The 26855-nt window shown below is 30.1% G+C and overlaps 1 protein-coding gene across 9 annotated transcripts in view; it reads right to left on the bottom strand.

The window, feature by feature from the left end:
- The window catches only part of LOC139491756 (uncharacterized), a 60546-nt gene that overhangs the window by 27832 nt on the left and 5859 nt on the right, over positions 1–26855 (bottom strand). For 4 of the 9 annotated variants that reach the window (XM_071279592.1, XM_071279597.1, XM_071279596.1 and 1 more), the window contains exons 3-5: positions 17420–17609; positions 11263–11475; positions 9652–9749 (exon numbers count right to left, since the gene is read on the bottom strand). In XM_071279592.1, the coding sequence (XP_071135693.1) occupies positions 9652–9749; positions 11263–11475; positions 17420–17535 (427 nt within the window). In that variant the 5' untranslated portion in view covers positions 17536–17609. Of the gene's footprint in view, positions 1–3364; positions 3848–6663; positions 6829–9651; positions 9750–11262; positions 11476–17419; positions 17610–20193; positions 20374–22887; positions 23164–26855 lie in introns of those variants that run through there. The other 5 variants (XM_071279595.1, XM_071279599.1, XM_071279594.1 and 2 more) reach the window with 4 other exon arrangements.

Here is a 26855-nt window from a genome sequence, read left to right as displayed (position 1 = left end):
TTTTTTAACAAGCAACAATTGTTTCTACATTAGGATTGTTCTCAATAGAATTTTTATTACGATGATGACATTTTTTTCACAATTCCTCAGGATGCATTTTCATCTATGACCCAATATGTGCATGTAAAGGCTACTATTCAGGGAGACAACATCATAAATTTTTCAAATCAATATTAAACCTAAAGGTACTAATCAGTGCTAGGGATTGTCTAGAATTTGCCGTGATGGGGTGATCTTTAAACTTGAGTTGAAAAAAGAGGCCAAGAAACCAAGGTGACATAATCAAAATTTCAAGTATAAGGAAAGAATACAATACTATAGCAACAACATCAACATAAAAGTGAAAAAAAGACAAACATTAGTCAATTTAACACGTAACATAGAAAACCTGACTCCACCATAACCAGGGGTAATCTAGGGTGTGAAAATCTCATAGTCACTTTGAGATAAAGAACATAATGAAAGCTGTTCCTTTCCTTTGAGTTTTCAAGAGTGCAAGTACATGTAGGGATTTTATGTCAAAACCAGTAATTAATATACCATTTCCCTCTCCCTCTTCCCATTGCTGATGACACATGTCAAATTCCAACTGGAAAACAAATAATATGACATAAAACCTATACTTTTATTTTACTATGGAGGCCCCTCATGGGGGGGGGTCCTAGTAATCACATAATCACCCTTTTTTTGCCAATATAATCACATAATCATTAAATATTTGCTTATCTTTAGTAATCAAATAATCATAAACTAAAAATACAGTCCTAGGTAATCAAATAATCATGAAATATTTGGCTTAATAATCAAATAATCATTAAAAAAACGGCCAAGTAATCACATAATCAAAAACCCCATGAGGGCCCTCACTATGTTGATCCTTGACATGATATTGGATGATGCTTTTAAAACATCAACAAAAGTAATATCAGGCTTGGATGCCTCTTTCAATTACAACAAAACGTGAGAACAATAATAAATTCTACTCCAACCATTGATTTGTAACCATTTAACAAAAGTTGATTCTATTTGGGTCATTCACGTATTAATGATTATTTTATAATTTTTAAATAGATAAAGAATTAGGAAATGTACGTATAAATCAACAAACAATGAAATCAAGCCTTATTTAATGTGATATTGTTGACAATAAATCTTATTCCAGTATAAATCGCAAAATTATGTCGTAAACTTATAATAATGCAGTTACATGCACTTTATGTTATAGTTATTGACCAAGCAAGTCGGTATATGGGATTTAATCTGCACAGCACGAGATGACACAATAACCCGAACGACGTAGGAGTTCGGGTTATTGGGTCATCTCGTGCTGTGCAGATTAAATTCCATATACCGATTTGATTGGCCAATAACTGTTTTAACACATGACGCAATCAATTTACGTGAACGTTTTAGAAATGTTGACGTCATTCCGCAATCCACGGATCCTAGGAAAATTTCTTGTAGGGTAAAGCAAGGCGAAAATACGACTTTGGTAAGTTTAAAATTTATATTTTTTTTCATATTTAGACTCATTCTAGAATTGGGATTTAATGGTATATTTTTTTTATCGTTTCCACAGGCGCTTGGGTATATGATAAAAAAAAAACGTTTTGTTGATTAAAATATTTCCGTTAAATTTATTCCCCATTTTCATTTAATTGGTGACGATTAAGACTTTCACAAACTGTGTACTTTTCGGTGTATGAATAAAAAAAAACATAACTGCAAGGGTTATTGAGTTTAAATCAGAATAATTGCTTTTGAATTTCTCAATGATATGCTTAGAGAGAAAAAGAAACGAGGAAGATATTATATTACCTAAATTTAAAATGTATAATAAACAGAAAATACGTTTCTCTTTCAAAACCTTTTGCTCCCCGTCCCCCCCCCCCCCCCCCCCACCCAATCTCTTTTTATCTTCTGTATTGCTTTTTAAGACACGTCAGTCTAAATGAAGTCTGATTGATCTCCATGATCTCCAGCTAATCCCCCTGTTTTAAAACAAACTGAAATATGGTCCTCATTAAATTCGATCCAAAATAGTTCCTTTATATTCGGATATTCAAAAAGTCGTTATAAATTCCATTGAGTCTGAAACTAATCTAAATCAGATTGATTTATTTATATTCGGATATTCTTAGATACAATTCTTTTTGGGCAGAAATTAACAAAAATTGTTTTAACTTTCTTTTTTACTTTGAAACACTGATATAGATTTACGTTGTACACAAAATATAATAAAATAGTTTATGTCCCAGCTTTAAGATAAAAAAAAATTGAAGGAATGAGAAACATTTCTTTTTCCTATTTTGAAACTACGATGTTTGCACGAAGTTTATCTTTGTCGTAATTTCAAGGCAGATGGCAGACTCGGGGGTGGGGGCGAACAGGTCGTTAACCCTTGGATTTGACAAAGTATCGTGTTTTAGCTTCAAAACGTCAATATTGTCTTTAGTCTCGCTACACTCGGGGATTTTTTTTTAATTTGATAGAATAACGCCCCTTTCAAAATCCAAGAACCGCCCCTAAAGGTAAAAATAGATTTGAACTGTGCAGTTATCTGAGGTAGTTAATGCACACCTTAGCTGTGCATTATCCAGATTATACCACAGTAAGAACAAAGAGATTTTACTCTTGCCATGTGTTAAGTAATAAATAAATAATTGTATGATTAAAATAATCATTAATACGTGAATTTAAATAATGTAAATAAACTTGAAAATTATGTCATTTGTAGTTACAAGTATTATAAACAATTTTTTTAATATAAAATTCTTGTTCCTTCCATTTTCTTCAGAATAATGCTAAAGTACAAGGTGAATGAAGTCTATAGTCAACTTGTAACCTAACCCTCAACAACGTTATATGATAAGCTGCCTAACTTTAATGAATTTCTTTGGAAAGAGAATCAAGGGATAGATTCAGTGCCTGTTCCAATCAGACAAGAATATCCTTTCATTTCTCCCAAATGCATCATATATCAATAAAACTTATTATCAGCCTTATCTTATATTATTTTAGGATCATAATAAAAACAAGATTCCGGAGGATTTATTACCCGTATTCAACCTATAATGATAAAACAAATCTAAAATATCATAAAGGCAATTGAATAAAGAGGCTCCAGAAATGTTATATATTAAAAAAAATTGCCGCCATTTATCATTGAAAAAATATGCCTAAAATTTATAAACCTCAGAATGCAAGCTTAAAGTAATTCTTTTGTTTGAAAAATAGCTGCATGGTTTATATATAAGTAGACATATTTACTATGGGCTATGTTGAAAATGTTACTTTATAAGCTCCCTGAAAATGTTCATTAATAACTCGTTCTGGTCCCTGTAAAAGTTAGGATTGGACTTACTTGTACCAGTCCAGTAAGCAAGAATATGTGTCATACTCCAGTCTAAGAAATCCACAGTTTTATAAATGTCTGGACTGTATTCGGCAGTGTATCTGTTTTTGATCTCCATTTGTTTATCAATTCCCATTTCAGAAATATTGATCAATAAACCATTCTTATATCATGTATATCAATGTTTGAATCACAACTTATTCCAAAAGTAATCTTTGCAGTAAAAATTAAAAAATAATAAAAATGCACACTAAAAAAATGTCTTGATTGTCAAAATCACACAACACGTGTAAAATTCATAGAAAAAGTAAAGTTCCAACACAAACAAATATTGTATGTCTATTTAGACTGAGATTAAATATTAAATACTTCAAATTTTACAACCCTAAATTAAAATTCTTAGTTCCTTCTATAATTTCTGAGTTAATGTTGCTTTATTGAATGAACACTCCGGCAATATGTCGGACAGTTTTACTAATAAACAAGTTATACAAAAAAGTAGGTTTAGTTATTTCCTGTTGTCGGAGGCTGATTTTTTTGTGGTTTCCTGAACAATTTAAAGGAGTGCTTGTTTTGTTAAAACCACTAACTGTATTGAGGAGATATGCATCAGCAGACTTTTTTTCATCAACAAGGACGTCTTAATTGGACCACAGGATGTCTTCTCCCTAAATATTATCATCAACACCTATCTTACATACATGACTATAAACATCTATGCTACAAATGGGTTGGGAACTTCTAGAAACTTCACCAACAGTACACTCATGACACTAAGGACAGTTACATCCTTGAAATTTCAAAAATATTGATTGATTGTTGTTTATTTAATGTGCAGTGGCAAATATTTCATGCATGTTCAAGGCTACCTGGATATATTATACAAACAGTTATCAGTTGAAATTTTGGTACAAGTATGTTTACCCATATATAACATGACATTTAACCTAGTTAAGCAGGAGCTGTTGACCCTTCCAGAGTGCAAAGTTGTGTTTTTGGTTATGGAAGTGTCTTTTTGCTCTGGTTTTAAGGAAAAAAAGAACAAAAATTCAATAACATGTTAACTCATGATTTCCTGGTCCTTGTGATATCATGGAGATGAGTTAATCACTTTAAAAAGTCTGGACATTTAATTCATTGTTGTCATGCAATTTGGAGCTTTTTTAAAAGCTTTTAATTCAATAGACACATTATGCAAACATCAAAATAAACATCAAATGATGCCTGCAAATCAGCCAATATACATTATTATAAATACTGTTATCTTCTAATTTTATTTATCCAAAAACCCTCAACATAATATATAACCCTGAATTTACACCTACTTGTACATGAATGTTCACTTCAAGTGACTTATATGTTTACATATGGTATCTAAAAGTTGTTATAAAAATTTATATTATCTAAATTAGTCAGTTATTAGAAATTCAATATCAACATCATGCTTATAGAATTTTAAAATCCATAGTTTTATAAAAGCTCTGTATTGTATTCAACAGTGTATTTGTCTATGATATCCATTTGTTTATCAATTCCCATTCGCTGTAACTATTGTACAATAAAACCCTGTTACATGTTATATCAATGTTGGAATCAATTTCATTCAATTCTATTGAGGTATAAAAGTAACCCAGTATCCTGCAAAAAAAAATTTCATCTCTACCCTGCCTTATCACTTTTTGCCGGCCAGTTCTGGACGTATTACAGAGGTTCCTGTAAAATTTAGATGCCACAATATAAATATCTGAGCCCACAAATTCAGGTGATTGTTCTATGAAATCAAAAGTTAATGGTGCGCAGATTCTCCAGTCAAGCGGAGCAGATTTCCAATAAGCATTAGAGTCTATTGAATGAGACGTTTCAGACCCAACCTTCTTCAAAGGACAAATGAACTGATGAAACACTACATCTCTTTACCTAACCATTTCTATGAACCAGGGGACATCTATTTACCTTACCATTTCTATCAACCAGGGGACATCTTATAGTAATACAAAACGTAGGAAAATATCCATTCATTTTAACAAAAACAGGATTGAAAAAGAAGCACCAACAAGCAGGAATGTTTTGGAAATCGCAGACAACTTCCTGTTAAGATTTACCGTTCCCTCTTACATTCTCACACTACAAAACGATTGATTTGCTATACTTTGTTGTGTCTATAAAATGTTGTTATTTTTTGCATTGCCTTGTAAAGAGCATTAACCTTATAGTAACTTTTGTCATGACTTTTCCTTAATGATAATTTCAATATAAACTTTGCCATCTTTTTGTATTGATTTTAAATGTTCCATTTTAAGGTACAAGAAATATCATTTGAATATTTTCACGGATAAAAAAGGCAACCCGCACTACAACCTGCTCATCATTGATCCTGAAAAATAATATCTTGATAGAAAATCTTCCAGCTTTAAAGTCAATGGAATATATTCAATGTACTAGACCCATATAATTAGCAGATGAATGAAACATAACAATAAATATTTGATGAGTTTGAACAAATGAGGATAAATAGATTTATAGACTAAGAAAGCAGACACAGTTATGTTTACTCACTTTACTATTTTAATAAATAATGAGCATGAAATAATTTAGTCTCACATGAGCGATTAAAATCCTAGAAAAGCTGGTTTATTTCGTAACTTAATATTGACCTATACATAAGTAACAAACATAAATATCCTGGACTATTTGTCACTATGTCATGCAATTACAAACATGTAAAAAAGGGATTACTGACACTCACTACTAGGTATATAATTTTAGATGGATGCAAATACCCTCTTGTAAAATGTGAAAACATGTACTTTGATTAAAAGATCATTACAATTATGAAATAATAACATACAAAATTGAAAGAATAAAAAGGGTGAGCATAAAACAGGGAAAAGATATTTTGAAAACTGAAAATTACAGATGCCATTATTGAAACTCAAACCTTTGTATAAGCCACTCTTTAAAATTCAAAAGATATTTTCATATTTTCAGTTATTCTTAAGATTTTATTATCTGAAAAATTGATATATCTTGACCAAAAAATTACTGAGTGAATAAAAATTACCAAGTGAAAAGCTTCAATATTTAAAAAAAAATAATGCATCAATGAATAGTGAAGAATAATCCCCTCAACAGAAAACAAATGAGTTTTTACTAATTAATACAAAAGCAATATTGGGTTAACAACTAAAAATAATCACAACAACAACACAAAATCAATATAACTATTCTGTAATGGAAACCGAACTACAGCTATATATATAACAAAACCAAATTACATCTAGTACAACATATGACAACATTCTTATTACCTGACGCTGCAGCCTCCAGAATTAACATCCGAAACCTCTCCAGCATGCTTAAAACCAAGCATTACCATTAATACATTAAAATACAACTAATCACCACTTTTAAAATGATGAACAAAAACATATTGCTATCATCCCATATTTAAAAGTAAAAGTAAGAATCGTTGATTACTCTTCACCGATTTAATCAATATTCATCTACGGGAGATACCATCAGGACAATCTTTACAACACTCTTGGAAGTGCAAGTTGCACTGAATGTTGTTACTAATCAATTACACGTTAGACGGAGACGGGTCGTAATTGTTTGGAGATGCATATTACATTGATCACTAGATCTAGGAATATAAATCTATATTAGCTCTCAATAGATTAAAAATGACAAGAATTATTATCCAAACTGACAAGCGTAGTGGTATGCAACAAAACCTTGCTAAGCTTCACAGAGTTAGGAATTGTTAGCAAGCTGCTTTCACATAATTAATATCTATATTCAATAATGCCTAGCCTGATAAGGATATCATGATTGTATTTATACAGATATTATCAATAATTCCTGTGAATTCAGTAATCCTAGACACATTGTCTGTGGTATTAACTTAACTAAATAAAGATACTGTCTTTAATAGAACTGAATAATGGATTTCTGATTCTATAGTAAACAGAACAGATATTTCAGAAAATCTCAAAACAATGAAAAACTTTATTTAATTACTTCCATAGAAGAGCAGACATCATAAAACAAGGACATATGGTATGATTGCCAACGAGATAAAATACATGGATTTAAGCAATTATAGGTCATCATATGGTACAGTTTCTGTTGGTTTATCAATAGACAGACAGTAATTGAAACAAGAAAGATCAATGCCTACATAATATCTTAATAGGAAAGTCTGTGAGTTTCAATGAATTTGCCATCTCATATATATCTAAAGAAAAAATATCATATAATTTGTCAGGTGATAAAAAACCCATCACCTGTCTAAAAGTACTTAGCTGTCTTATAACAGTATAAAACTAAGTATTTTCTCAACTATATCTTTAAAGAAAGCATATATATAGTAGCTTGTCTGTCCCTAAATTGCTTTCTTTAGTGATGCTAGATATTCTCTTATTTAATTCAGGTAAATTTGGCTGTTTTATACCTGTCCACTATGGGAGTGTGTTTGTCCCCCTTTTCCAACCTCTTATCAATTAACAAGCCTCTACAATAACTTTTTTTTTCAACTTGTCCTGTAGGACAAGTACATACCAAAATTTACTTGTCCGAATGAAATTGCTACTTGTCCAAAAATTTCTATTAAAAATAACCTTTTTATATTTTTAGTTGATTAAAGGAGCAAAACGAATTTAAAACGATATAACAGAATTTGATCTATTTCTTTTAAATACTTTTCAAAAATATGAGTCAAGTACAACTGTGAAGCTAGTCATGTCACAGGAATTAGGTTCTAGTTTTCATCAATGTTAGTCTCATCAGACTCTAAACATGAGGCACTATCTGGTACCGGGCAATCAGACAAGCGTTATTGTCGAGGCCTGATTTAATAGACTTGTACTAGTTAATCATCAGTATTTCAATTTTAGTCATCAGTATTTCAAATTTTCTATAAATCTAAACCAATAAACTTAAGCAGAGATGAGCAAGTTGGTCACAGTTGATTGGTGAAAAACAAATGCCTCATAAAACGAAGTGCATTACAAAATTTTCAATCAATTTTGTTTTCAAATTACTTTACATTTTAAATTGTTACATTAATCTGTTTATCTAACGTGATTACATCATGTTTGTCAGATCTGTTTAATTAAATACTCATTTAAAATTCATGGATGTCAGGAACCAAACACTTTCTAATCAAATATTTACTTAATTTAATCTGGTTAGAACTATAATGCTTTAAAAAAACTAAGTGCATCATAAATTTTGAACAAAATCCATTTTCTACAATTTCTGATTAAAATTAATCGATGGGAATAGATTAATAAATGCAATAGATAATTAAAATCATAGGTGCATAACCTTTTTAAACCTATTTTTAATCAAATTTCCAATACTTTTTATCTTTCACTTAGATCTGAGAATAAGAATTAATTAATTTTGAACTCCTTTCTCAAACAGCTACCACAAGAAAAGCACCTAGTAAATTTCAAAAACTGAAAACTGTACTTAAATTTAGTACTCAGATGGCCTTGTAGAAAGCCTTTCTTTTTAACTAAAGCTTTACAGATAAATGCATTAATTTTCTTTTCTCTACTTATTGTTAAACATTTGCTTTTGTAATACGATATTCCCTGTATCAAATTTGGTCTTTTTTGTACATAACGACAGCAAAGATTCTCTGTTTTATTCCTCTCTATAGCAAGAAGACCTCTTATCAAAGAATTTTCTCTTCACAAATTGTCTCCCTTTATATGCTCAGTTCTTAGAACAACTTTTAAGAGGCCACATTATCATAAACAATCCTTTGCAGGAAGACTTCCAATAATGTATTCAATTTCAAATAAACCAATTCAGCTGATTCAGGTCTAGGGAACTTCAAACATGTTATCAAATTTTATTTTTTTTAGATTTGAGTTCTATCAATTTTATTATTTCTGAACTAATCCATAAAACTGCCTCAATGTAACAAGAATAATTATAAACAAGAAATGAGCTATCAACTTGACGGCAGACAAATGTTTTCTGTATTTACAAGCCACTCTCAGGCTTGTTTGACCTGCAAAATTCTGTGCATATTTTCCAATTGATCAAGGACCATAACTCCAGAACAACAAAAGTGAAAATTGTCAATATAGAACCGTCTGACCACTGTACTCATTATTCAAATATAAATGGATTTTCTCTCTGGAAAATGGGTGTTTTTTTAATAGGTTGGCAGGTACTCATGAATTTCAGTAAATGCTCATCATATCAAAAAAATAAAGCAAATATCTTGACTGCCCGAAAGCTCAAATACAATATATCTACATTTTCACATATGTACTTACTTCTTTGTTTGACCATTGATGCCTTGACCAGGTCAGTACCTGTCTTTTTAGTGGTCTTTCCTTTCTTATTCCATTCTTCCATAAAAAATTTCAACTGCCTGAAATATCACATCTCATTTATTAGAATAATTCTGAATATTAATTTGAGTTATCTCCCTTAAGGAGGCTCGAGGGTATAAAAATTTCAGAAAAAAATAAACATTTGTTTTTCACTACAAATTTTATTTATTACCTTTTGTAGTTGTTACTTTATCATATGGTACAAAAATCATTCAAAACAATCAATTCGTGTTGGCCCCAGATAACATTTAAAATGAGTACATCATTGAAAAAGTTCCAAATTATCTCCCTTTGGTGGAAAAATGCCCTTTTTTGGCTTTAAAATTGAAATATCTTTTTTAACTCATCGGTGACATATATTTTTTAATATAATTTCCATATAAGCTGTACTTAAACTAAATTATTGTAAAATTTGAGCGATTTCTGTAATAAATTTCTTTTTTTATTTCGTTATTACCTATATTTCTCCTATTACTTCAACCATCTTTACAAAAATATATGCTTCTTTCGAAGGCAGATTGTGAGCGCAAATGAACGGTGACCCCACTTTTTTATTTCAATTTTCTATTAACTATAAGATAAAGTTCATTTATAGAAAAATATAGAGAAATCCTATATAAATGATTTAGACCCGCGAACCCCCTTAAGTGAAGAAATTTGAAGCTTACATTATGTATGGATTTTAAAGGTAATGAAAAAATAGTTCACACATTTAAAGAGAGCAATTAAAGTTCACTCAATCACTGAATACTAAAATTCTATGCTAGAGTTAACATTCTACACTATATAAACAGTGCATAAAACATGTCACTGAAAGCGACCAAGGTCAAAAGTTGAAAAGTAGTAGTAATGGATAAACTGCACAAACTAAGCCCTTAACTTATTGCTTTTATCTTTCCAAAATACCAGGGTTTTCACTCTTTTTAAAGATAAAACATAGTGTTTATCCAGGACAAAAATTTTATTTCAAGGATGGTATCAAAGACAATAAAAAAAAACATAAATTTAAAAATATTTGACTGTAGTCTTCCTGTTGTTTACAATTGCAAACAAATTACTATTATAACTTTCTGATAAATTCTCTTCTGACTGAAGTCATAGCCTTTGACTTATTGCTTGAACAATGGGTAAAAAAAATATCATACCCCTTTCAAATGTTTTAAAGACTACACAAATAGTTGGTAAACAAAAACAGAATTTTGAAATTGATATAACATGAATTTTAAAACTTTTAATACAGAACATCAGAAATTAGTGATTTTCCAGGTTTTAACTTATAATTTCTTTTCAGCATTCTTGTTAAGAAAATTAATGAGATAAATCAATGTTGAACATTAAGCTACCTACAATACACCTTATTGCTATTTGGAAATTTGTCCATGTTGACCCGAGAATCTACCCCGCTTGAACTATCACTTTTCCATTGTGGTTTCAGATATTTTGTATTATGACATAAAAAAATTATGGGAATCTATGTGATGTCTAGAAATGGTGGACAAATAGCGATAAGGTGTATTAATTAATCAAATCTTTTTTTTAGATAGACTATACCTTTGTTTATTGCATAATGTACACAGCCATGTGCCTGCAAGCCCTTGTTCTTGACATGCTCGACACACACGAAAATGACACTTTGGACAAAGGTCACCACGATTGAAGAGAAATCCAAGTTCTGCATGACACCTGGCACAGATTTTGGACAAGTCGTCACCATTCCGCAGCACACTTTTCATGCGAATAGCTTGGATTTCTAACTTCAGATGCCTGTAAGAAGAGAAATAATTCTGTATAATTTATAAGCAAAATGCAGATCCAAAATATAAATACTATAGATTCAGAAATTATTGCGTGCATTTATTATTGCGATTTTGTCATTTTAGACTAAAATGCGATTTTATTTATTGCCATATTGAGAAAAATCCTGTTTAATTCATATAAAACAATTCAAAATGCAAGGTATTTAAATTTTTGTGATTATAATCCTGTCGCAATTTTCGCCATAATTTCTGAATTTACAGTAGTTAAACATTTACATAGGTTATAGTGATACGGTGACCAATACTTGCCTCATCATTGAAAGATCAACAATTAGTGTCATTTTTCCATTTATTCAAACGACAGCAATAATTTTTACAATCTTTGAGACAAATATATTGTTGGTCACAAACAATGCAGTATATAAACTCTAGATCAATTTTAAACATAAAATTTTATGTCACATGAGCAGCTGGTGTTGTTTTGAAATGCAGTAAAAAGGTGTTTCATTCAGTAAAAGAAGGAATGTTCTATCATTAATATCTGCACGTAATATGTTTACAAATCTTAATTCCTACAAATCCTATTTTTTCTATAAATATATATCGGTCAATTCAATATTTGTGTCTCTTTTACTTCATAGTAGACATAATGTCACGTGGTAACCAATCATTGTAGGATCCCCTAAAATATATAGATCAATTAAAGCATAAGAATGTTGTATAAAACTTGTCCTTGGATGAAGAATTTTAGATTTTTCTACATCCCTCTAACAAAGGTATAAAGTCAAAAGTATAAAAAAAAATAGGGGCTCTAAAGAGCCTGTGTCACTCACCCATACCTGTCAACTGACCCGTATTTTGCGGGTGTGGCCCGAGATTTTCACAATTCTGAGGGATCACCCAGTACAACCGCCGGGTCACTGAATAACCCGGGAATTTCGAAAATGCCCCTTTTTTACCTGGATTTCTAAGCCTAGAGAATGATTTCATAAGTGATTTTTCTTTGAAATATGGCAAATTCGTAATTCTTCCATCAACAGAAGTTCAGCTACCTGTGTAAACTGTCAAATTAAGCATGGCTTCACTTGACAGCTTTGGTGTCAAACACACTGTTAATTAACACCAATTACCTTAGCTTTAGGTCATAAATAAATTTAACTGTTATCACGTTTTACAAAACATTTTTCAACTGAGTTACTTCCCCTTTTTTGTCACCATTCAAAATTATTCCTTATATTTACGTTTTTTGGGGTAAAAAAGATCAAATCTACTACAAATAGAATTTAAATACATATTGAAATATAACTTTTCATTTAATTCATACCTTAATACAATTATAAAAAAAAAGTTGAAAATTATTTGTTTCATCTATACTTCCTTTAACTGTTTAACTTTATTTTACTATACTCTAATTACGAAAGTAAATTGTAACAGCTGATAAGCAAAGACTGAATAGCCAGTCACAACTTTCTAAAAATAATGAAAAAACAAGAATGTGTCCTCAGTACACGAATGCCCCACTCGCACTATCATTTTTATGTTCAGTGGACCGTGAAATTGGGGTAAAATCTCTAATTTGGCACTAAAATTAGAAAGATCATATCATAGGGAACATGTGTACCAAGTTTGAAGTCGATTGGACTTCAACTTCATCAAAAACTACCTCGACCAAAAACTTTAACCTGAAGCGGGACAGACAGACGGACGAACGAATGGACTGACGGACGAACGGACGCACAGACCAGAAAACATAATGCCCCTCTACTATCGTAGGTGGGGCATAATAACCAGTCACAACTTGAGGGTGAAATACTTATACATATAGAATAATGTAGAAATGTCAATGATTAACCAAAGAAGAGGAGAAAGTGTCACAAAGTTATGCAATGAAATAATGATTAATAAAGTGAACATGTTTTTGGAAACTTTTATTTAAATTATAAAAAAAAAGTTTGTACGCATTATGACCTGAGATTTCATTCTTCAATGCAGGTCATGACCTGCATTTTCATCGCCACAGGTTGACAGGTATGCTCACCTTGGTTTATGTGCATATTAAATAAAGGACACAGATGGATTCCTGACAAAATTATGTTTTGGTGATGGTGATGTGTTTGAAGATCTTACTTTACTGAACATTCTTGCTGTTTACAATTATCTCTATCTATAATGAACTTGGCCCAGTAGTTACAGTGGAAAATATTTCGTAAAAATTTACAAAATTTATGAAAATTGTTAAAATCAACTATAAAGGGCAATAACTCCTTAAGGGGTCAATTGACCATTTTGGTCATGTTGACTTATTTTTAGATCTTACTTTGCTCAACATTATTGCTGTTTACAGTTTATCTTTATCTAAATAATATTCAAGATAACAAAAAACGGCAAAATTTTCTTAAAATTACCAATTCAGGGGCAGCAACCTAACAACGAGTTGTCCGATTTATCTGAAAATTTCAGGGCAGATAGATCTTGACCTGATAAACAATTGTAACCCATGTCAGAGTTGCTCTAAATGCTTTTGTTTCAGAGATATAAGCCAAAATATACATTTTACCCCTATGTTCCATTTTTAGCCATGGCAGCCATCTTGGTTGGTTGGCCGGGTCACCAGACACATTTTTAAACTACATACTCCAATGATTATTGTGGCCAAGTTTGGTTAAATTTGGCCCAGTAGTTTCAGAGGAGAAGATTTATGTAAAAGTTAAGGATGGACGACGGACAACAGATGCCAAGTGATTAGAAAAGCTCACTTAGCCCTTTGGGCCATGTGAGCTAAAAAGGTGCAATGACAATGATACAAATATCAACAAAAGACCATAGGATATAGATTTAAAAAAACAAAAGGTCATCATATGACCTTCAACAATGAGCAAAACCATACTGTATAGTATAAGTAAGCTATAAAATGTCCATGGATGACATCATATGTAACAATTCAAAAGAGAAAACCAAAGGCCTAGTTTATATATCTATGTAAGGCAGTAATTTGCCTTTAATCTGTGGTAATTACAAAAGTTATTATATAATCTTGTGTAATTATGGTTTACCATTCATTAACTTGAATTAACTATAATTCATTAACTCATTAAAAAATATTCATGTAATTGCAATACTTCACACACAATTATCGTTGTGGTTCCTGTCATCAATATTTATTTCACTGATATATGTTTTTCATGTCGAACAGGAACAAATGTTCCAGTATTTAAAATGTCAGATATAATTTATTTTATTTACCATTCATGTTTTACATTTAATTCATGTTTAACAATGAATGCTTACCAATTGTTAACTATCCATTATCCTGAACAATAATTTAAAAAATCTTGAAAAAGCAGTGCATAAAATGGTCATCCTCATTTTGCTCTGGTAGTCAAGGGTAACACAAATACAAGTTATTTTTATATGCTTTAAGATGTAAGTTGTACAGTTATTTCTTTAATCATGTTAATTAAACTCAACATATATCAGGATTATAATTTTGTACACAAGATGCACTGTTCGTCTTGAATCGTTACAGTTGATGACAAATAAGAACCCAAAAATAAAGTAAATATGTCTGATTCAAATTTTATTTTCAAATAGAATTAGACAAAGGAAAAACTAATTTGATCAAAGTACCAGCATTTTTTTTTTAGCAATTGCTTTTTTTGATTTGAAAATTCAATTTGACCTTTGCAGTGTTCAGTGACCTTAAATAATCATCCTTTTTCATACAGTTAGGCAAAAAAAACCACCTAAATCATAACATTAAAACACTTATACTTCATTCTTTCAAGCGTTACATTAACACCAGAATATGACCTATAGGCAATAAAATATTAATTCAAATAGTTTCCCCTCAATTGAATCTATTATAGATAAATTCCTCAATAAGTATAATTATACATATGAATGAAAAAGAAAATAAATATATACATCACACATAGTGATTCTTTGGAAATTACTACAAGATTTCAAGATTTAACTGAAAAAAATCGATTTAATACCTATTGATAAAAAGATTATGTGGTCGTTTGGTATTTATTTATTATTTCCCCGTGACATATTGTACTGTCCAACTATCCCAAGTATTTACTTAAGAGATTAACTAGCAGTGTTTACATTATGTATATCAAACACTTCATTCAACAATACTGCTAATTATATAACAGGTCTACATGTACTTGTGCATCATATGCATTTTAAGTGCATCATCTTATACACATTTGTGTAATAATGTGGATTCATTTATTTTCGTGGGTATCAATATTCGTGGATTGCCAAAATCTTGCATATTCATGGATATTTGATATTGTGGTTTTGTTGTTCTCTGTTAACACGAAGCCTATTGAAAATATGCTATTCGTTGAATATTTGAATTCGTGGTTCACTGGTACCCACAAAACCCACGAAAATTGGTATCCAACGAATATTAATGAATCCACAGTAATTAATGCATTAAAAACATTCAGATTACAGTGAAGAGGAACATTGGCAAGTCTTACTTTTAATATCCCCTTCAAGTGTTTATGCCTATTCTATCAAAAGGAGGATTACAATAGAGAGTCCTTCTGATACATTCTGGGCTGAAGTGGCTCTGTAAATTCACCAAAAATTTACATGACTTATAGTGAAAATTTTATGTAAACAGCCCTCAAAGATTTACTTTAGCTGTTTAAAAAGAGTTGTAATAGTAAAATAAAATCAGACTATTAGCAATTGATGTGTTTAGATTGAAAATTGGAAAAAAAATAGGATTTTAAGTGGTAGCGTGACTAGCAACTGTTTTTTCTTTGAATTAAATTATTACCATCTCTAAGAAACAATGAATTACTTGGTCACCAAAACACCCTAAAAAGCAAAAAAGACGCATTGAAGTGCATTAAGACTATAATAACAACTAGAAATAGAAATTTCATATCATATTTAAACACTTAGCCATAAATTTATAAGACATGAAATTGTGATCACAAAACAGGTGTCCTTTTCACAACAATAATTTAATTTTCATAATAAAACAAAATATTTAAGTCTTTTCAGGATAATTAAGATATTAAACCTGCATGTTACATCATTTTGATGAAACATGAGAAATTTGAATTGTACATGTAAATTATCAACAAGAGCAGACAGGGTTTTATTTTTTAGAAAAAATAAAAGTGACACCAACTTATTTCAATCTGTATTATGTGATAAGAAGCATAGCGTTAATATGTTATAGGTTGAGGTAAACTAAAGTTGGAGACAGAAACCAAAAATTATGCAATGTTTAAGTTTTCAAAGGGGCATAACTCAAGAATGGTAAAAGTGATGCCGACATATTTCAACTAGATCTGTATTATATGGTAATAAGCATTGTGTATAAGTTTCATAACATTTTGTTGAGGCCATCTTAAGTTTGAGAATAGAAAACAAAAAATTATGCAATTTCTATGTTTATATAAAGAGGCAATCCTCGAAAATTGGCAACCCCCAGTTTTTAATGTAAAATACATTTGTAAAGTTGACCCTAGAGGTAACATTTCAACCCTCATGATTTCATGTATTCAAGATTGAAATTCCTGAAAGTCAGTACAGTTTTCAATCATTCTTGTCTATTCTCACCCAGTAAATTTATAATCTTTTAAAATTTTCAAAGACCTGATGTGTATTACCATTTGAGAATTAAGCTTCTTGCATTTACTTTTACCATGGTTTTGTGAGTTCAAATTCAACTTATGAGTTTGAATGTCCATTTGTTAACTTTTGCCTCCCTGGGAACACCCAAGTATTTAGTGGGGTTCATCTTGCTAAGTCATTAGTTTTTAATGTTGTGTTTTGTGTACTATAATGTTTGTCTAATGGGTTTTTTTAATTTTTTGCCATGGTATTGTCAGTTAATTTTCAATTTATGAGTTTGAATGTCCCTTTGATAACTTGCACCTCTCTTTTCCATTTATCAAATCTATACAACATCAAATTACCCTATTTTTTTGTCTTGAGTCCTTTTAAGTTCGTCATCTTTCTTTAAGACAGACAAGATAATCTTGCGTTCTTCTTCAGTCAGAGTGTCCAGATTTATCAAACTTTCCATTGACATAATGAGGTTTTTGGCCGAGACTTCTTTTTAACTTCTAACTAAAAATATGCATTTTGGTGTCTTCCTCAAACATTCTGAAAATATAAAACAAACAAAAATTGATTAATACTGTTTCTCACCAGTAGATATGCAATCAACGCCTCTAGATTTTTAAAAGTAGAATCAAAAACAGTATTGAGACTAAGATTATTAAGATTCTCTAAAATAACATTTAATTGCATTTTAGTACATATGAAAAGTTAATGATTCTCATCCTGTGATATACTTTTAAGTCATGAAAATTATCACAGTGCAGATATCAATCTACTGATTTCAAAAAATTATAAATTATTCAAATAGAACATACATATACTTTTTGCATCCAATTATAAACATGCTGTTTGTAATGTGTGAAAAAGCTATTTTTCATATTTCATATATTCCAACAAAATATTTTATGTTCATCTGTGCATGTCTATGAAAAAAACACTCTGAATCAATTTCAACAGGAAGTTCCATGTACATCCTTTCAAAAGGATCATCAAACTGAGATGTACTGATGGTACGTATAATGCAACTTTATATCAAAAGTAGTTCATGATCAAACTAACTAAAACAGAAATTTGGTAGTTAATTGAAAGTCATGACCTATGCCGTGTATGTTTTAAGTAATTAAGCAGAATATTGTGGTTATTAATTGAAAGTCACTGGTCCATGTCCTATGGGGGCAGGGCCTCGAAAAAGCAGTCAAACTGATATGCACTGTTAGTAACGCAATTTTATAGAAAATATCATTGATCTATCACAAGTAGTTTCTATCAAGCTAACTTGAGCAGAATAAATCAACAATTATTCACTGCAACCTTCGAAAAGTATTACCTATATCTCGATGATCATGACGAGCGATGCAAAAACTGGTCCAATCTGATTAGTCTATTTTATAATCAAATTGTCAACCATAAAAAAGTCAATAATATTTTTTTTCAAGTTGTCATGTCAATTTGTTTTTAATTTTTAAACATTACAAAAAAAAAAACAGAAAAAGAAAAAAGAAAAAAAAACCATACAGATAAATACATGGTGTAAATATATGTATCTTTCATTTACATAAACTTTCCATAAATTTAACTTTGATCAGTGAAGCATTATTATACCTTACAAAAACACAATGCAATTTAAAAGAACATTCACATGCAAACCTAATAAAATTTGTCATTTTCATCAAATAAAATGGTGCATTTAAGGTGGTACCTAACACTACAGGGAGATAACTCTGTAAAGTCAGCTAAACGTTTTAATTACGTTATGTTGTAAAGGGAATAATAAGCTCCACAAAGATCAAAATTGGTGTTTGTCAAACTGCTATATAACCAGTGTAATTTTTCTGACAAAACGGTTGGTTCAAAATTTTTGAAATTTTTGTATTTTTGTTAAAGGGTCAAAGTAAATACTTTGTCAAAATTCTATCAAAATTAAACGAGCCAAATTATTTTTAGTGAAAGTGTTAGGTACCACCTTAATACCCTTACATGTACAAATGTATAAATATATTTGCTGTCAAGCAATAAACTGTAATATTCTTCTGGCATGCATTGTACATGTTGTAGATACCATCACTTGATCAGAGCTAACTAATGCATACTTTGATCTGCCCTCTAAAATTTTAATAAAACATTGAAAGAATATTTTGCAATAGGAAACAAGAAAATAAAAAAAAAAAATATGCCAATAAGCATGATAGACACAAATTCACAGCATCTGAGATTTCACTGTTCAATGTAGCATGTAATCTGAGTCAAAAGCCTAGCTACTTTTGAATATCTTGAAATCTGAGCCAAACCCTAAGTTATAATGTAGGTCATTTCATATTGAACGTGTGCACTAACATGACTAAATTTCAAAATACAGTTACTGTGACCAAAACAACCATGAACCAACAGTTCATCACTACAGGAGAGATGGATAGAAACAACCAAATTGGTCCTCTCCTATAGTAGACAAGGCATAAAAACCAAGAAATTAGCTATAATGACAAAAAAAATCTTAAAGTTTCAGCAAAACTCCCAAATTTCTGAATATGTCATGGAATATGTCTAGAGCTTTTCTACCATAAGAAGGCTATCATCAATAGAAATAAATCTAGGGGCAATTTAAGGCTTACTGGACTGTATTGACACTTGTCACAAGAGGTAGTGATTTTAAGGCTTACTGGACTGTATTGACACTTGTCACAAGAGGTAGTGATTTTAAGGCTTACTGTCCAGACTGTCTTGACACTTGTCACAAGAGGTAGTGATTTTGGAAGGTGTGTTTGACTCAGACCTTGACCTAGGACTGCCTGGGTTTACCTGCCATTAGGTCTGTGGTGTTACAATATGTAGAGTCAATAGTGCTGAAAATTCTGATAAAGGTGATCAATCAATCAACCAACACATACATGTACATGTAGGTGACCTTAATATACATGTTATGTTTTTTTGTAAAATGTTTAATAGATCATACAGCCTCATTGAATTTCAAAATTAATAAATCTTTATGAGAAAAGGCTACAAAATTCAATACAAAATGGTTCAATTTTAATTTGTCATAATTTCATTAAAACTACTTTAAAGTTGTTAACTTCTTTCAAAAACTGATAAAATTTAATCAATATTAAGGTGGAAATTAAATCAAACTCACCAATAACATTTAAAACACCTTTAAAGCTACAGCATTTTTCAAATGAACGAAGAAATTGCTTTTTTCACATTTTCTACGCACAACTGACTATGAAATTATTGCCTTTCGTGATATATTAAAGTGAATAAATACATGTAAATATCACAACCTATAACCATGATAACATGAAATTGCAGGACTAATTTAGATTGATTATTCTCAATAAATGGTTGAAGTACACATGGTATTTTGTATGAAAATCAACTAATTATTATACACTTATTCTTTACAACTGTCATCTATAAATTTGTGAGTTTCTTTCATTCATTTTCCCTAGTTTACATTTGATTATATTCACTAGGAATTGACATTGTAAACGACATTAACAACCAAACACTTTTATTAGTAACTATAGTCAAAGATGCATAACCTCCATTATCAAAACCGCCAAACATTTTCTGTGAAACAGTATACTGTGGATTCATTATTTTCGTGGGTATCAATTTTCATGGATTGCTCAAAATTTGCACATTTGTGGATATTTGATTTCGTGATTTTGCCAATCTCTACAAAGTCTGTTGAAAATATGTTATTCGTTGAACCTTTGAATTCAAGGTTCACTTGTACTCACAAACCCACAAAAATTGGTACTACGAATAATAATGAATCCACAGTATCTTTGTACAAGTTTACCACTGCTCCAATATAATGTTGATGCTTCAAGAAAATTTCAATGTTTTGTAATTAATGTACCTATTTTTGCAATTGCAAACTTATTACTATTGTTGAGATTTTATATACCGGTAGTGGTTTGCCAGGAAAACTACAAGAATAAATACCCCTGAGGAATAATAAGAAATCTACAGTGAGGGCCCTCATGGGGTTTTTGATTATGTGATTACTTGGCCGTTTTTTTAATGATTATTTGATTATTAAGCCAAATATTTCATGATTATTTGATTACCTAGGACTGTATTTTTAGTTTATGATTATTTGATTACTAAAGATAAGCAAATATTTAATGAATATGTGATTATATTGGCAAAAAAATGGTGATTATGTGATTACTAGGACCCCCCCATGAGGGGCCTCTACAGTGTATATTATACTTTACATTAAAAAAAAATCCAGAAAGAATGCTTGGCTGCATCAAGATCAAAAGTTCACACAATCCATTAAAATTCAACCAAACAAAGTCATCACATTAAATACAAACAAACAAACAGTATCAGAAAAACAAATCTATACGTTCCCTACCTAAGGGTAGAATTCCTCATATATACATGTAAGTAATATCAATGAATAATACACTTTGAATTAGCAACCTGTTGCATTAACAAAATAACCCCAGGCTAAAAAACAGATTGTAAACATGGGATCAAAATAATATATAATCTCTCTTTTAACGAAAAACTATTATTCTAAAATCATCAAGGTTAATCAGAATGTGTAAAGCATCTAATATATCTAAGTTAAACTGTGCAAAAAAAACTCACATTTTTTCTGAGAGGAAAACAGGATTAAAGATTAGTCAAAAGGGAATAACTTGTATCCTGTATGTTACAAAATTGAACTTGAGAATTGAAATGAGGAATTTGTCAAAGAGACAATAACCCAGCCATATAGCAGATAACAGCCGAAGGACACCAATGGGTCTTCAACGCCAGAAAAAATTCCAGCAGTGGGCCAGCGATGTGATTTTGGAAAAGACTTTTGGAAATCCTTGTTTTCAAAATTCCATTAGGGAACATACCTTTTATAATTGTATAAATAAACCAATTGTTCAAGACGTTTCGGCCATTGGCCTTCTTCAGTTGTTTATTATTCCTCTAAACTACATGGCTGCCATTTCTTTTTTCAATCATTTTTTTCAACTTTTGGAAATGGCAATTCTTTACATTTTTCTTAACAAATATACATGATAATATCTATTATCAAATCAAGAATAACATCATATATAATCACATGCTTTTTCAACCAGAGATATTAATATCAGGCAGATGGAGAAGTGGGGTGGGGATCAGGGGTTGAAACAAAATTTACAATATATTTAAAAAAAAATTATCCTTTCAAATATAATAATTCTACATGTGTGTACTAATGGAAATGTGATAAAACCTAAAATGAAAAATGTAAATAAAAGTTATTTTTCATTAACATATTTTGTAAAGTTACCATGAAAATGTTGATATCCCTATAAAGATAAAAACATAATATTAGGGGGAAATCTTAGCCCTGAATTATTACAAGAATGATCTTAAGTCTTAACTCTATCAAACATAATTTAAAATCTAACATTGGAGATAACCCTTTCAGCACTCTCTGAATTTGTATGACAATTAATCCTTATGATATGAATAGTTTTTGGCAATGTGGCATGAGATAAACTTGATATGGCCTAACCAAGGAGTTCAACTGAGATGGCAAGTTTACTTTGTACACAAAAAATGGCATAGTAACCAAAAATTAAATTTAAATATTATAATTGTACATACCATTTAAATAATGCTTCAATGCATAATTATGTCAGCAACATGTTTTAAAATATTTATAAATACATCCAATTTTACATATTTTTCCCCCCAATGAGCTCTTACAAAATATACACATCATAGGTTTTTACAGACCATGAGAGACTTTTAACATTTGAACAACAAACCAATTTTTTTTCACATTAACATTAAAGGAATTTCTTATCCATACTTAAATACTTACAAAAAGTCCTATGTAAAAATCGTAAAATCCTCTTTTATGCAGTGCACATTAAATCACTTAAATTCACAAATAAGGTAAAATATTGACCTATATTTACACATTTTTAATTTAAAATTAAATCTTTTGTGTCAACTGACAAACTTGTTATAGAACATTTATAAACGCAAATCTGACAATTTGAGGTCAATATTGACATTTTTTTTTACGTAAAGTACCCAAGTATTATCAAGCTTATTAACTTGCATACCACTCCACCCAACGGACAAATTTACCTGCATTTTTAACACCTGTTGACGTGTCATACCTGTTTAATGACAATCTCTACTCCATTTGTAGATCTTGATCAGAGTTCAATAAATAAAACTATTGATACAAAAGATGGAAGAACGCATCCCACATTTTCTTTTTTTAAATCCTTTAATTTTTGGCACACAGATATTGTTTAAGTTGACATAAACTATTCCAACTATTAGAAAAAGTACATTTTGATCTCAGATTTCACCTTCAATACTATATATAAACTATTTTTAAAATGTTTACGCTGGAAGACTGTTTTAATGTCGTCAACACTAAGTGTCAGTGATGTTAAAATAAAAAAAGAAAATATTAAAAGGCCCAAATGAATTCTTCAATTGAAACACCACTTTCACCTTATCTAATACGCGTACCCTATACCTATGTAACTGTATCATGTGTATAGTCAATTTAATCTTACATTTAAATATATAAAGTTAATTACTTATTAGTTGTATTCTTGTATGTATGTTTTTACTTGTTATAGCTTGACCCCTATGGGTGTATTTTGCAATAAAGATTATTATAATGAAAATTACTTATGAAATAGAGTACATCTAGAATTTAACACCTAAATTTATAAAAAAACGTTATTGATTCACTACAAAATTCATTTAGAATGAGATATCTCTTTTTATCTGTCTATTTTTAATCCTAAATTTATCCTTACAATTAGACATACCTATTGTTAAACAGGTCAAAAGTACGGTAACAATACAATATCTCCTTAAAGAGCCAATGACCCGATTAGTTCAACCAATTTTATTTATGGGTCTGTTTTTAATTGAACTAGACCTTTATATATATCTATGTGTGACAGAATTTAAATATATAATGTATTTTGTAAAACACTTTACATAAAACTTAAATAAAAATTTTCATACAAAACATTTTTTTTTCAAATTTTAAATTTCTTTTCTAATCTTATTGTCCTGAAATGCTCTTCTAATTTTTTAAAAGTAGAATAACCTCTCTCATGTCTGTGGTGTTGATATGTAATAAATTTTTGATGAGTATGGCACTGAGATCGCCATATTGTGTACATGTACGCCTCATGTGCTGATTTAATAACTCATTGGTGTAAGAATTTTTCGTGCACACAAAAATATTTCTCAGGACTAAATGAACTCGAAAATCAAGATATAGGTTCAAAATGATGTTGTGTTCTTTCCTTACAACTTTAATGCTGTCGATCTTTTATCAAATCAAGCTAGAAATATAATGTATGAATTACTGGTATATATATACAGAACCTGTTATCTTTCTACCACCAATAGCACTCTAGTTTGGACAACAAACTGAATGCTCCCTAACAAAACAAGGTAATATGTAAAAAAAAATTGTAAGGATTCTTGGGAACCCAGTGTCTCGCCTACTCTTGCTGTAAATTGCAGGCTAAAAAAAACCCAGAAAAAATAATTTTTAAAATATTTCTTTGGATACTATCTTTTGATTGTAAGAACATGAACATGATGAAGAAACTTCTGTCCAAGTTTGGTAAAAATGCAGGATAGTTTATGATTCTAATAAATGTTTTTCATCATTAATTTTAATTTAAAGTTTTATAAAAATCAAAAGCTTTAAAATTTAAAGAAATTTAAGAAATTGGTCATGTTAGTGGACAACAATCAATTTTCCACAAGGGAATCATTTTGAAACAGCAAATTATATCTACCTATTGATTTTCATTGAAATCTTAGCAAAATCAAATGTTCCTAAAAAAGTTGACACCACTGAGGAATCAATTAGGAATATTAATGAATTAAATATATCTAAACATCAACTTTAAAAAAAATCCTAAAACAGAAATGTTTCTCACTTTGGGATTTTATTTAGAATTTTTTTTTTAATATACTATATATATTTTCTATCTTTAGTCATGTTAGTACATCTATATGTTACAGTGAGTTTCACAAAATTTATGATCACTTATACATGTAATAAATATACCTACATGTATATAAATTGAGTTTCCAGTGAATTTTTACAAGTGAACCGCTAACAATCACCTAGATTCACCTTGTTCACTCTTAAAAATCAACAACAAGATTTAAATAACTGATCTGCCTTGTTTGAACTGTATATATATATATTGTTTAACAGTTAGAACACTTCATTTATAATACTGCTCTATTTGTACTGAACTAAATGACCATTTAAACCTTTGATGGTCAGTCCTTTGATCACTGACTGTCCACTAATAAAATGTATTCAATAACTTGTGAATTAAAACAATTGTAACATTACAAGTTGAATAAATGACTTAAATAAATATACACAATATACAATGTATACATGAATGCATTTACATTCATATTCAATTTGTAGTACATTTGTGTACCAGTAAACAAATTATATTAAAATTCCTCAATATACTTAAAAATATAAGGTGTAACACCACTAATTCGGGCCCGGCCAGAAAGCACATACCAGAAAGTAGTACATATTTAACACAAAATAGTTCCTACGCATGAGTGTAACTTTAGAAATATGTAGAATATTTAGGTATTTTTGGTATCAAATGAAAGCTGAAGGACTGGTGATCACTGTAGAACACTTTTGGACTTTTAATTTTGAATATTAAAAAAACTGCACCAAATTTTAAAAAGAGGGTACATTTTGTCTGTTTGTCAAATCTGAAGTACCTGTTTTGGTACATCCAAAGTTCCGGGAACCCGTTCTTTCTTATATGCCATTAAAGGTATGTTAATTTTTTCAGTACAAGACACCATAAAGTGTTGCTTTGAAATGCAATGATTGCCACTTTATTTGAACTTAAAACAAAAGAGGTGTGCCTGCTTGAAACGGAGGAATTTAACATAGAAAGCAATGGGACCATTAATTAGTGGTGTACTTCCATAAGAGTAGGGGAGATAAAACTAATCACTGTCTAGCTGCTCACCAATATGAACACATATTTTGTTCTTGAAACTGTTCCTTATAAAAGTGCGACAAAAATAGTTGTTACACTAACAGATGGACTGACATAGTTGATTGCAATATAGATAAATAAGATAAATCTATTTTATTAAAGTCCCACGTATTGATCTTACACAACAGTAAAATGTTTACAAGTACAATCACCAAAAAAAAACAAGATCAGCACCCAGACTATTAAGGCTTTCTTGTTTTTATATTATATAGATTAGACTGTTGGTTTGAATAATTTCACACTGGTAATTTTTGGGCCCCTTTATAGCTTGGGGTTCGGTGTGTCTAAGCCTAGGCTCTGTGTTGAAGATTGTACCTTGACCTATATATAATGGTTTACTTTTATAAATGGTGACATTTTATGGAGAGTTGTTTAATTGGCACTCATACCACATCTTCCTATATCTATTATGAGACACTATATATATGTTTCCCCAATCCTAAATTGGAGTGTAAAATCTTTCTGCAATACCAAGAGACCAGACATATCTGCATATTGTCTGACTTCTGGACAAGTAAGTATTTTAATCTGTGTAATATTTCTTGTCAGTCCTTTTAAGTAGTTTCAATGATAGCTTTAATTCCAACTTAAAAGCTTTCAATGCACATGTACAGTTATAATATTAGTGGATTATAATTATATGATGTAATTATAATCTTTAATTTCATCTTTAAGATCATGCATTGTGCAACAAACCTGTTTAATTTGGAAGAAAAAAACTATAAATCGTAAAATTCATGTA

This window comes from Mytilus edulis, chromosome 10, assembly GCF_963676685.1.
Source record: "Mytilus edulis chromosome 10, xbMytEdul2.2, whole genome shotgun sequence".
In the NCBI taxonomy this organism is placed as follows: domain Eukaryota; kingdom Metazoa; phylum Mollusca; class Bivalvia; order Mytilida; family Mytilidae; genus Mytilus; species Mytilus edulis.
Note: the sequence above shows the minus strand (reverse complement) of the source record. Positions and strands in the feature narration are given on the sequence as shown.